The 13,514-nt window shown below is 34.6% G+C and overlaps 1 protein-coding gene across 3 annotated transcripts in view; it reads right to left on the bottom strand.

The window, feature by feature from the left end:
• Positions 1-13,514, bottom strand: part of LOC117220516 (EGFR adapter protein) — a 383,013-nt gene that overhangs the window by 88,120 nt on the left and 281,379 nt on the right. For all 3 annotated transcript variants that reach the window (XM_076518718.1, XM_033470533.2, XM_076518719.1), the window contains one exon: positions 12,446-12,592. In XM_076518718.1, coding sequence (XP_076374833.1) covers positions 12,446-12,592 — 147 coding nt within the window. The remainder of the gene's footprint in view (positions 1-12,445; positions 12,593-13,514) is intronic.

Raw genomic sequence — 13,514 nt, 5'->3', positions numbered from 1 at the left:
ATACGCACGGTCGTATGAACGTCCGTAATGGCGATAGTCGTCGCGGAAAATTTGTTCGCGAGTAAACGGTCAGGAAGCTTTCGAAAGCGGCGTAAACGATGCATCAGCTTTAAGTGACGACGGAAGCTGCAGTTCCCATCCGAATCCAGCGCAGCGGCGCGGCGCGTCTCCTTGCTGGAAACAGAGGCTCGGTCACGTACGCTGCCTTGGACAAGAAGATCCCCACTTTCATCGATCTTATTAGTCGCTCAATTACCCAAAATACTCCGAGATACGCGCGCTGAATGCAAAGTTAGCCCAGCATTTGATACACTTCCGGAATTCGAGTGAATGGCGGAGATTTGATCGCACCTTCGTGCTCGGGACCAAAGGAATCTCTGTTTTACACGGAGTGCCACTGTAATTCATGGTTTAACGCGTTTCGCCGCCTGTACAGACACCATGAAATCCCACGAAATTCGAGTAATTTGTTTAATGGAACTGGTCTTCGGATTCGCCGGCTGTGACAAATATTAAATACCTCTGAGTCGTTTTATTCGACCGCAAATTGCATGTCGGGCGAAATTCGCACCGACAGAACTTAACTAGCACCCGCATTTTCAACCCTTCGCCTGCTAAACGGGTATGAAGAAATATTCCACGTGTAATTAACAACCACGAAATAATTGCTTCAACATAATTATCGAAATATTTGATTTATATATCTTCCAAATATGCTATAAAATATTTTGTCAAAATGTATAATCAACAAAATCTTTGTCTGAGTTGAATTTATCAGAGCGTTTCTGTTCAACCGACGGTTAAAACGAGAACCGCGTGACAAAAGTTTGTCTGAACCCGGAATACGAAAAGAGTAACAAAAGCTTGGCCAGCCGAGCGAACGGCAAAAAAGACTGAAATATCGTGAATACTTGTTCGCAGAGGGATTGATAGAGAACGCATAATGGGCAGGGATGTATGCAGAAGTGTATTCAGTCATAAGTGGTTCGGATAGAATCGGCGCTGTCCAATTATCATTTTTCGAGGGCAGAAGCCCCGGCACGCGGTGCAGAAACCGCAACCGACGGAATTGTATTATAATGAATTACGTTCGCTAATCGGACAGCGAAGAATCAATGCACGGGACACGGATTTCTCGAGCACGCAACGAAGGAAGTGCGAAGAGTAAAAGCAGAAACAGGGAGTCGGAGACCTGTTATACCGTGAGGGATTGGACTGACCGTAATCACTCGGTCGTTGACACGTTTCTCTTCGCCGTTGCGAAATTCTCATCAGCTGCGACGACCGCTCTACTTACGAATTAGAACTAGGTCCAGAAAAGTAGGTATACGTGTACCTGCGTAATCAAGAAAAATCGGTACCGTTGGCAGACAATTTTTCTATATTTCCTCTGCTGCGATCGTATCCTTCGCTGCTTTCTGCAAGTTCAGATTTCTTGGCGTATACTGTAGAATGCAGAAATTCTGGGCTCTTGTTATTTAATTCGGAGGCTGAAACTAGTTACTCATTTATATTTTAAGTACTAAACGTTTTCTTTGAGTTACAATTGCTTTATTACTTAATTTAATTATTGGAAGTAGTCACTGCTTCATATTTTAAGTACCGGACGTCTCATTTCGTAATGGACGCAAGAGCTTTCTTTCATTAATAATATTGTAATAGATTGAAAATAATGTATTCACATTTTTAATTTCTTTTAGCCTTTTTACTATTTTACATTGTAATTACGCAATTTTGCTCATAGCCAGATAGGTAATTATTTATATTTTAATCACTGGACACTTATACTTTGAGTTTTCACTACTTCGTGATGTAATTTAGATACTAACTAGTTCATTATTTAATTGAAGTATTGCAACTGTTCGTTTATTTGCATTCGAAGTACTGGACGCTTTATTTGAGTTATTAACTAGTTCATTATTTGATTGAGATGTTGCAACTGGTTACTCATTTATATTTCGAGTACTGGACGTTTTCTCGGAAATATGGCTACTTCATTATTTAATTTAGATACTGAAATTGGTCACTGATTTACATTTTAAGAACTGGAACGTTCTGGTGGAATTATAGTTACTTTGTCATTTAATTCAGATACCGAAGCTATAGTCCATACATTCAGTTATATTTCAAATACTAAACGTTTACTTCAACTTATAACTATTTATTTCAGTATTCCTACTATATTATACCTGGCTCTACTATTTTGGTGTCCGAAGAAAAATATTTACTTTTATAATACATCCTAGCAATTATAATTTCGAATAAATTATTCCAATGTTTCTTAAGAATTTAGAAGTCACATACTGTCCAGATCATATTTACTAATATTGTATTGATATATAAATCATCTGATTTTCAAAGCATTAGATAAATATTATCTATGCACAATTAGTGAAATAAATGAGTTATTCAAACAATGAATTTGTTTAATCTCTATACAATTTAATTTGTAATAGAATTTTCATTAAATTAATCTCTTCATATCTTTGTACACAGCCTTAACTTCGTTCACAAATTAAATTGGAACAAAGGGGACCATTATCTTGATATGCATAATATTCTAATAACTAGAAACCGTTCGATTGTTTGATTTCTATCGATTGACAGTTATTAATAGCTGACGTTTCTGCACGCAGCAACGCCCATTGCGAAATCGAGTCTCTAATGTCACAGATAACTTTATCTGATATAATTAAGCTGAAATATAAAATTCGTGTTATTTGTAACGCGGATGAAAAAGCAGGGTTCCGAGCAGCATGCTACTAATAAAAAAGTTTGTTGACGCTTTACATTTGTACGCTTGTCTGATGAAAGGAGGGACAAGTTAATCGATAAGGTGGCTGAGCGTATTCCTGTAGGTCATGCAAACCAGACCCCAGGCTGCGGATTATGGTGGCCATTATGGCAAGCCGTAATACGACAAAACACGTCAGATTTTGGAGAAGACAAATGGAGCGGCTATGTATGTCGTAGATAATAGAGCTCGTAATGTATTTAACACGTTTGTCGACGTGGAGACCATCGAGGTTCTACATAGTGCAAATAATTTATTTAATGGAACTTTATTCAATGGGAATTTGCAAAGCGATCTGTTATGGAAAATAGAAATTTTCTAATTTGACTGTAAGACAAAAGTTTAATAAAAATGTGTTCCTCCTTTCAGAAATTTTAATAAGTCGGAGATAATTGACTTATTAATTTTATTCAGAGACAATAATGAATGAAAATTTGTTTCTTTTTTCAATAATTTTAATAAATTAAAGAGAATTGACTCATTGATTTTATTGAGACACAATGGTGAATGAAAATTTGTTTCTCCTTTCAATAATTTTTATAAGTCGATGATAATTGTCTCATTGAGTTTTCTAAGACAATGGTCAATGAAAATGTGTTTCTGCTTGCAATAATTTTAATAAGTCCAATACAATTTATTCATTGGTTTTTGTAAGCATAATGATGAGTGAAAATGTGTTTCGTCTTTTAATCATTTTCATAAGTCGAAGATAATTGCCTCATTAATTTTTGTAAGACACGATAGTGTGAATGTAAATGTGTTTCTTCTTTCGGTAGTTTTAGTTAGTCGAAGGTAATTGACTTATACATTTCCGGCATAACTGTGTCAAATCCAAAGTCTACTAATTAAACTTTGACTTCATTGGAACTCAAAGATTCTCGTAAATTCATCAAACAGCATATCATTAAACTACTTCTCGAATATTCAAACGCTTGAAACTGTCAAAGAAGTAATTACTACCTAAAATGTAATTACTACCTGAAAAGTAATTTACTACGTAAAAAGTAACTTACTACCTAGAAAGTAATTACTATTCAAAAAGTAACTGCTTAAAGTAATTATTGCTTAAGGATTAATTACTGCCTATATGGTATTTCTACTTTTATGAAAATAACGCAATTCAAAAATTCTTTTCGTCGAAACGAATGTCCACATCGAACTCATGTTTTGGTAATATTTTCGTCAGTCGAGCGTGTAGCAACTTTGTGTAGCAAAAGGAAATAGGAAGTGGCTTGTGATAGGAACGAGGCGGAATTGGATGAAGAAAATCTAGAATCGTAGTGAAAGCATCACGGAAAAGTAAATCGAAAGAAGTAGTTAGACTTGCCCGTATTAGGGAAAGGAAATAGTTGCGGAAAGGAAAGGAGATCGACGCCATGAGAGGTAGTGAGATTCTAATACCTGCGGCTGTTACGCAAAGCAACGTAAGTTGCGTTCCGAACAAACGCTGTACTTCCATTCAGGAGAACGAAATTCCTTACGAAGAAGAAACTAGTTTTCACTAAAATATTAGACGCCTCTTTCATCGACCATTGTTCGCATTTAAGCAGACCCGAAGGAAAATAAATTTTTGGAATAGTAAATACACCATAAATATTTCTATCTTTTCACGTGACTTGGCAAATAAACATTTTTTGATAATAACGTAATTGATAACGTAATTAGATATATTTGAAATGCTATTTCCATATGGAACTATTATTTCCAAAAAAGGTTATTTGTCAAATTCTGTATTACATGAGAAGATTTTTAGTCTATTTACTATTTGAGAAAACGATTCAACCCCAGCCCTGCATTTAAGAGATGTAAATCGATATATTATTTTCTTATCGCTAATTAAAAGTTAAACTATATACATATAAAGAATAAATATAGAAAGCAGCTACTAATTTTTGGAAGAATTAATCAATTTGAAAATGAAATAAGTCTAATGGAAAGCATTAAAAGGATTGATTTGGATGAATTCCAAGTTAAACAAACAAGTCTACGACGTTTAATAATAATGTCACATTTGTTCCATTAAAAATATAATAAATATAAATGAAATTGATTAGCAAAATAAAATCGGAATGTATATTTGCTGAAATCTTGAAAAATGAAATGCATATTTGATCTGCTAGAAAATGGGAACAAGCACATTTCTGTCGACGACTATCGTCCGTTATAGTTACACCAACTGTTACGATCGTGACATTTGAGCCATTTACACTGTCACGTGACCGGTGTTTGCGAGTTTCTTCTCATGCGTGTAGGAAACTCGTTTACACTCTGTTTACGTGCAGTGAGTGCATAATAAGTAATAAATGAGAAGGTAAATAGGTTCTAACGCCTCGTCATAAGCGCATCATTTTTTATGATAATTAGAAACTTGGCCAATTAATATTCTACGGAACGTGACGCGGTAGTTAATGAATGCGAAAATGAATCAGCTAACTTCCTCGGGATTATGATTTCCTTTTCTACCCTTGAATGATTCAGATAAATTACTCCACTCTCGATCAATATTATAGTGAGTCTTTCAACAGAAATTCTAATATTCTTCTTTCACAAATAAAACGTTTTAAAATAAAACGCTTTAATATAGAACGCTTTAAAATAAAACGCTTAAAAATAAAACACTTAAAAATGAAATACTTTAAAATAAAAAGAAACATACTTAAATACAGAAAATTCGAAACTTTTAATAAGGTTCCAATTAATACTTTAACATATAGAAATTTTAAATTCGCAATTGTAGCTATTATATAATATTAAAGCCTGAATCCTCTACTTTAACACAATAAGGACCGGGTACGTGTAGGGGTTCTTACTTTTAAAACAAAAGAATTAAAGTTTCAACTATTAACCTTATTTTTTATTAAGTTTCGACTATTTTTAGATCTCTGGCATTTCACGAGCAATAAAAAAATGACTATTTTTAATCACTTTAGTAAATATGTTAAAATAATGTATCTGGATTTTAACGGCACCGCCGAAAAAGATTTCACAAAATCTGTGCATTTCTTCAAACTTAGCAATTTTCAGTAGCACAAACATGTCGCCATGTTTTTCCGAATTTAGCTGTTTTTCCGGATTTAGCTACTTTCCCGGATTTTTCTGTTTTTTACGGATTTAAACTTAAATTCCAGAAAGTATCTTAAAGTAGAGGTTTCGTACTTCGATGTAAAAGAAAAGTCATCATTTTACGCCGATGATTCGCCGAATCATCGTCCGTCAAACTTGACCAATTTGTATCCAAAATTTTTCTATGCCATAATTTTTGTCAGCAGTGCATTTGACCTAACACATAGTATAACTTTGCTCCCGACCTTCCTGGACACCGTGTAATATACAGAAACACAGAAACATTATTACAGAAACACAGTGAAGCAGATAAGAAAAGCGAAAACATTGCATTTAAAAACGTCGCTGGAAATTGAAGAAGCAGTCGTTTGACCGCTCTGGTAGGTTCAGTGTTAATCGAATGTAATATTCGCAGTCGAGCTCTTTGATCGGGAGCAGATCCGCGGGAACAATGGCCGGGCTTTTCAATAACGAAAGTCGCGATCGTTTTTAATTGTTCCGGGGGTCTCGTCGCGACGCGATGCGGCGCGAGGCGGCGTGGCGCGGGAAAAATTGGCGAAATTAAAACGTGGCGTAGCCGGCGCGGCACGCAGCCGCCCACACACTTTACGTTTTCATTAAGCCGGGCGCGTACACGGCGAAAAGTAATTTGTCCGTGGCACGTGAAAGGAGTGAAATTACAAGAACGTTCTATAAGGCGGCGTGGCGTGGCGTGGCGAGAGGAGGCGCGGCGCGCGTCAGACAACACAAACACACAAGCCGGCAGATACGTTTTGTTATGTCGCGCCCGTTCTAATTGCCTGGCCGTGCAAATCGTGCTGAAAATACCGCGTCACCTAACGAGCGGGAAAGTACGGGAAAGACATTTAATTAGCTCGAACGTTCGTTACCGGTCCCCTAAGAAGTTTCGTCAAGAAATTCCTCTTTGTGCGCCACGAATTGCTCGTCCGAGCGAACCGGTTTATTCGATACTACCGAGGAAATAAGCGCCACGCCGGTCGATTCGCATCGCGGAAGTTCATTTGTTTATCGAACGGATCGGTACCCTGTGGGCAACAGTATTTCTTTCCTAATTAATTAACTGATTGAAACTCGAACGACTTTCCGTATTTACCGCGGGGAACCCCATGCTCGAATATCGACTGCAGGCCTCGGTGCTGTTCGAGGTCGGCATCATTTAAGTAATTGTTCATTCAAATGTTTATTTGAATGAAAAATGATGTGTTATTTGGAAATTTAAATGGAAGATAAAAATAAGCAACTGTTATTTATATAGATCTGAATAGATTAGTTAAAATAATAAAATTTATTTCTTATTTATAAATGCAATTACAATTGTTGCTTATCATTTGTCACTCGATTGCTTGTTATTTATTATTTATTCGGTTGCTGTAAATTATATCATTGAGTTCGCGAAGAAAGAGACGAATTCTTCAATAATGATAAATAGAAATTAATATTTGTATTACACGATCGATGAAGAAAAAGAACGATTAATTATTATTTGCTTTTCACTTAAATTTGAGTAAGAATTAATATTTTATTTTCAGAACGTATGTACAAAATATCCATTTGTATAATATACAACAGACCAAAGAGAAGCAACAATTATCAATTATTTGTCGTTCCCAAAAATCCAAATAAAAAATAACATTATTTGTGAAATTATTTCAATGATATTTCAATTAAATACAAAATTTGCGTTTTTCTGGTTGTTATTGAGCAAAAATATTACTAAAAATGCAATTTTGATCTAATCATGCTGCATGAAAAATCCTCATTTCCATATCTTACGTATCTTCCACAATTTAAAAATCGACCATCGATTGCGGATCTTCATGTAAAATAAAAATTGTAAGATAAACGAGTCAAGTATAATTCTCTTTCCTTCTCTCTTTAATCATTTTAAGAAGTTGCAATTAGTACAACATTTTGAACATCTTTTAATCTTTTTACTGTTTTCAGTTTTACCCATCCATCTTTTTACCTTAATCGCATAAAACCTTCACTGCACAAAAAGTGTCTTTCGATCACACTCACGTTAATTAAAAGATTGCCTTCAGTCTTTCACTTCCCAAGCAATTTTCCGTCTAATTAACTTTACCAGTGAATAATTATTGCAATTTCGACGATAACAATGTTACAAAATTTAAAGATGTGGTATTAATCAGACTTGAGCAATATTTTATTCGAATGACGGATAACAGATAAAGATTAACGAATTAAATTTGACTTGATGTGCTTTGGAAAATATATCCAATCGAATAAAAATATATTTATTTATTATTCATTTATTTTTATATTTTATCAATTTATTTCTTCCATACTGATCATTGATGCATAACTAAATAATCTTTCATAATTCTATATAATTCAATTTTATAATTTTATTTATTTATATTTAAATAATTATATATTTAAATTACCTAAAACACCAAAAGCAGTTAATTATTCGCATTATTATTTGAATAATTTTACAATGTTTATTCAAAGAACTTATTCGAATAAATAGATAGAATCATTTATGACGAATAATGAATAATCGTTATTCGAATCAAATATCCTCCTTAAAAAAATTAATACGTACAATTACTTTAGATAAACGTTTATTCGAAACAATTCGAATAATATCGACTTCTGGTTTCAATATACACGACAAGTCTGCAAAGTATTTACAACAATGCATCAACTACTGAACTGGAAAAAGATCCGGAAATGGAGACTTAAACGAGGCAGAGAAGTGGGAATCGCGAGCTTATGCGAGCCCATTTCATAATTGCCGTTCATGCACCCTTAACAATGGATTCGTGTCTATACTGTATGGGCTATGGTGTTTCTGGAGCGCGTCAAGTGCTTGCCGAGCACTCGCGGCTCAGAACAGCAACAATAATGGCGGTTCAATAATGCAACGAGCTAGAACCTGGAATTCTGGTTTTGCTGTGAATCGCTATATCTATTCCCAGTCTATGCACCTGGGTCTCACGCTTTTCCATTCCGTTCCTCTTTGGCTTTTCCTAGATGTTCGTATATGCGGTGACCTGTATGCGCGCGACCCACTTTGGTTTCACGTTTCATTTGTTCTTATCGCGTATCTTTGAGCAGGCGTAGCAACCGCGGTCTGCTGGATCTCGAAACGCCTGAAAACGTCCGCATTTGTTTGTTTCATTTATTTATTTATTTATTCCGATGAAGAAATTACATCGAACTGTAACATAATTTCGATCAGGAAGCAATTTATTGTGCAAACTCAACATTTGTTGCAGAAACGATTCGTGCTTAGACAATTTTTTGTTCGAGGTATCGTGTATGCCAAGATTATAAAAATCAATCTTCTAAAAATATATTAATTTGAAATATTGTATATTACACTAATATACTAATATTGTACTATTTATTAAATATATTTCGTAAGTGTTATACTTAGGAATGATTAAAAATGCAGTTCTCAAGGAAAATGTAAAAAATTTTGAAGTTCATATTGCCGCTCTTCGGATTCTTTTATCATTTCTAAATGTAAGATGAACCAAATAATTAATGAAAAATATCAATTCGAAATGAGAAAAATGTGCAGAGGAAAAATTGGTTATTCTTACGTGCAAGTAATGGATCAGTTTCCATTGTTATCTTGTCTGTTTTAAGAATTTAATATATTTTCTGGAATTGTTTCATATATTTTGTATGAAATCATTAGTATAATGCTTTTTCTGGAAAATTTATTGCAATATCTTTTCCGGAATTGTTAACATAATCGATTTTCGGGAATTGTTAGTATAATGGGTTTCCTAGAGAATTGTTAGTTTAATATAGATTTTCTGGGATTGTTAGCATACTATTTTGTATGAAATCATTAGTACAATGCTTTTTCTGTGAAATTTACTACAATATTTTTTTTAGAATTGTCAACACAATATTGTTAGAATAACTGGTTTTCTGGAATTGTTAGTGGATGTGTAAAATAAATACTTAATAAAATAACGTCTTCGATTGATACTAAAGAATATTACAAGTTTTTGGGCACGCTTTACTCGCGTGCGACCTCTTTCCTTTCGATTGCGACGGAATGCATTATCGCGCATGTACAATATGTATATGTAGTTGAATGAGTGTCATAGCGTGTTAGTATGCATCACATAATGGCGCTGCTAGTGATATAAAGCTGTACTAATTAGCAGTTTTCTGGGTTACGCTCCAATTTTACTGTGATGATACGTTTACAGGCTTCTTTCACTTTTTGAAATCATCCACGATTCCCTGTGAACTGTATTGTTACTATCTTTCATTTTTCAATGCGAATAAAGGTCGACTAAAATCTTTCTTTCTTTCATTTTTCAATGCAAGTAAAGGTCGACTAAAATCTTTCTTTCTTTTCTTCTTTCTTAACGATACAAATTTAAAAGATCTTTATTCGATAGAATAAGTTTAGATTTATTGCTGCACAAATTTTTCCTAGAAAATTAAAACAGTTCGAATAACGACGATTTCTCGAAAATCGAGGAAATCAATGTACGAACCATTTTCGCACCGATTGCCTGAATCGAAAATATGAAAGAGCTTTACCGATAATACTCTAATCCGCGTGCTAGTTCGGAAAAGTGAATCCATCAGAGACGAGCATAATGGCGTTCAATCTAAAACAGATTTCGCCCCGGTTTACGGGGCGCATCAAGAACTTCTGACACGTGTGTACGATTTATTTGCATAGTGGTTCTGAACGGCGAGTAATATCCTGCGCGCGGCTGTCTTTCCTCTGTGTCGGTGCAATTTGTCCTGGATGATGGCGATGCACTATGCAATATCACCAAGGACAACTCGCGACTCCCCTTTTTCCCTCGGTTTTTTCTTTCCCCCATCCGATATGCGTTACCGCAGGTTGTGTCGATCAACGATATAAAGCGGATACCGAGGAATTTTTCTACTTTAGCTCGACACGTGTTGCATGAAATATTCTCCGACCGATAAAAACCGTGTCATTTAACAGCTTGTGACAGCACGATGAATACTTTAATATGACAACGGGCACACGCTCGTCATTCTATGGGTACTAGGACCAGCCAGCCCCACTGGTCGATTTATCCGCGTGTTCCACTAAATAAAAGTTTAACCACTTTCGGAATCTGTATGAAATTTACCGCGAAACTTTACGCGGTCTCTAGAAACCTTCAATAAACCGTGCACGATGAATTTTTTAATGTACCGCGCCGTTTTGGTTTTAACTTACTGAGATCGCTTCGGATTAAAGCGAAATTTTTATGCACAATGACAGAATATACCAGTCGTGATTGTAATAAATAGACTGCGGATCTCTCTGCAAAATCAAATTGCCTCCATTGATTTTAAGAAACAGAGGTTTCCTGCTGTGATTATAATAATTCCAGTAAGATCAATGTAATCGACAGTCTTCAATTGATTTAGTCTTCTTACGATTGCAAGGTATATCTACCATTTTTTGGCATAAATGCATACACACACACACACACACACACACACACACACACACACACACACAATCCGCAATCTAATAGTAAATTATGAAATTAAGAATTTGAGAACAATATATGCAGACATTGTATGTAGAAATTGAATTTTTGAGTGCAGTAGAAGAGTAAATGAATTGTTATTATGGTAAATTAGGAAACATTTTAAGATGGAAAATTCAATGATATCGTGTTTTCAAATTTACTAGAATCACTCATGATGAAAGGGAGACATTTCTAAATTCATTGCAGCAAGATCAAGAAATGTGATTATGTGTTTCATGCTTTGAGGAGTAAATATACTTTTACTCACGAAGGTTTTCCACGTACCGACGAATTTCTTTGCAGGCATAGTAACTTATTAGAGTGCAGATTTTTTGCATTCATGACAGAACTATGAGTGCATGAAATATACACTTACCGTCGACAGTTAACATTTCAGTAAAATTTAATATTTTGACAAATATACGTTTCATTGAATTGAAAACACGTATTATAGGGAAGCACATGGCACATTGTTTGTATTAAAATATTGTTTTATTTAGTACATACGGAGAATAAAAAAGTAAAAACAAAATAAAATTAAAAACTATGAAGAAATAAATTTAATATTTTCGTTGATACAATACGAATCTCTATCCTCTGTTAAGAAGATCTGTTACAAATAAAAATATGGCTTGGTGTAACATGTTTCCTAACCTTTGTGGACATGCGTGTATGCAAAACAATAGAACTATCTATCGTGTTCGCTATCACGTTCTGCTCGATTTACCAGATGTATCCAATAGAAGAAGAAATTAATTTCTATTCGGTTCTATTGACTCACAATTACGTTAGAAGATTTTGATTTTGCGTACGAAATCCACAGCCTAAAATTCTTCTTCGAATTTCTACAAGTAATTTTTTAAAGAGTTGCTTAAAATAGAATCGAAGTGGATTAATATTATTTCACGATTAAAAATCACTTTTTAAAGAGTTGCTTAAAATAGAACAAAGTGGAGTAATATATGCCTGAGTGGAATAAAATATAACTTTCGCGGCTGATTACAGATACGTAACAGCTGAACGAAGGTTTTTTCAAACTAAGGCTAAACTAAATGAAAAATAGACTTACCTGTTCTGCAGAATTGGTAATGAAGGAATGGCAATATTGTATGCTGAAGTGCGCTCTAGGTTCTCGGGCGAGAAAACTGAATTGTGCGTGCTGGGGTTCACAGGTTGCGTACGAGATGCGCCTTAACGCGTGCGCCATTTGCACGCACTGAAAAAATAAAACAGAGTAACCATTGTAATTTACCTGTCAGCAGCTTTTTAAAAAGTTAAACGCTAATATACAATTCTATTAAATTGGCTCTCGAAAACATGAACCAGACAAAAGTAACGCCGTTCACGTGCACAACGTATATCGCAATTAATTTTACCCTGAAGGATTTTCATATTACTTTTTCCTGAAAAATATCGCTCCCCGTCCAATTTTTTGGAAGGTACAAGTGCGGTAGATATTTTAATTATAGCAGACGCTTCAGTTGCAATAGACATTTCAATTTACGGAATTACTTGACTCACCTAATAATATTCACCTAAATCTATCACGAATGGAAATGTTTGTTCACAAAGACACAATTAAATATTATTGGTCTCTCAATAGTAATTTTCGGTGAAAATCATTACATGTGATTAAAATAGACTTTTAGGTCATTGATTTACGTTATTTATTATTTATTGATATACGAATATTATTTTGGTAAGAGTTAAGGTTATAAAAGAAAAACGGTATAATTAGATTCAATAAATTTTATGTGACTACATAAATATACATATTTGTAGGTCGCTATGCATACAAACTGTGCAGGAAATGATTGAAAAGAAATGTTAAGATTATTTAAATTACACAAGTGTGCATCGACGAATTTGTTCATGGAATTACGGGAAAATTAAGTGTAGAATGGTCGTAGTAAAATCGTTTAGAAACTAAGCATAATTATACTAAACAGAATTGTAAAAGTGAACAGAACCTGTAATCGCGATTAAATTAGAATGTCTATTCAAACGTCTCATCTCCCGCAGTTTCGAAAGTAATCAATGTCCACCAATCTCCGAGATGTTGCAAACGACTTCGAAAAAGTCGAAACAACCACGGCAAGAAATATAATTACCGATTTTACGAGGGTATCGGCTTTCAC

The sequence above is a fragment of the Megalopta genalis genome, chromosome 2 (assembly GCF_051020955.1).
Source record: "Megalopta genalis isolate 19385.01 chromosome 2, iyMegGena1_principal, whole genome shotgun sequence".
Taxonomy (NCBI): Eukaryota; Metazoa; Arthropoda; class Insecta; order Hymenoptera; family Halictidae; genus Megalopta; species Megalopta genalis.
The sequence above is the reverse complement of the archived record's forward strand: the minus strand, read 5'-3'. Positions and strand labels throughout refer to the sequence as shown.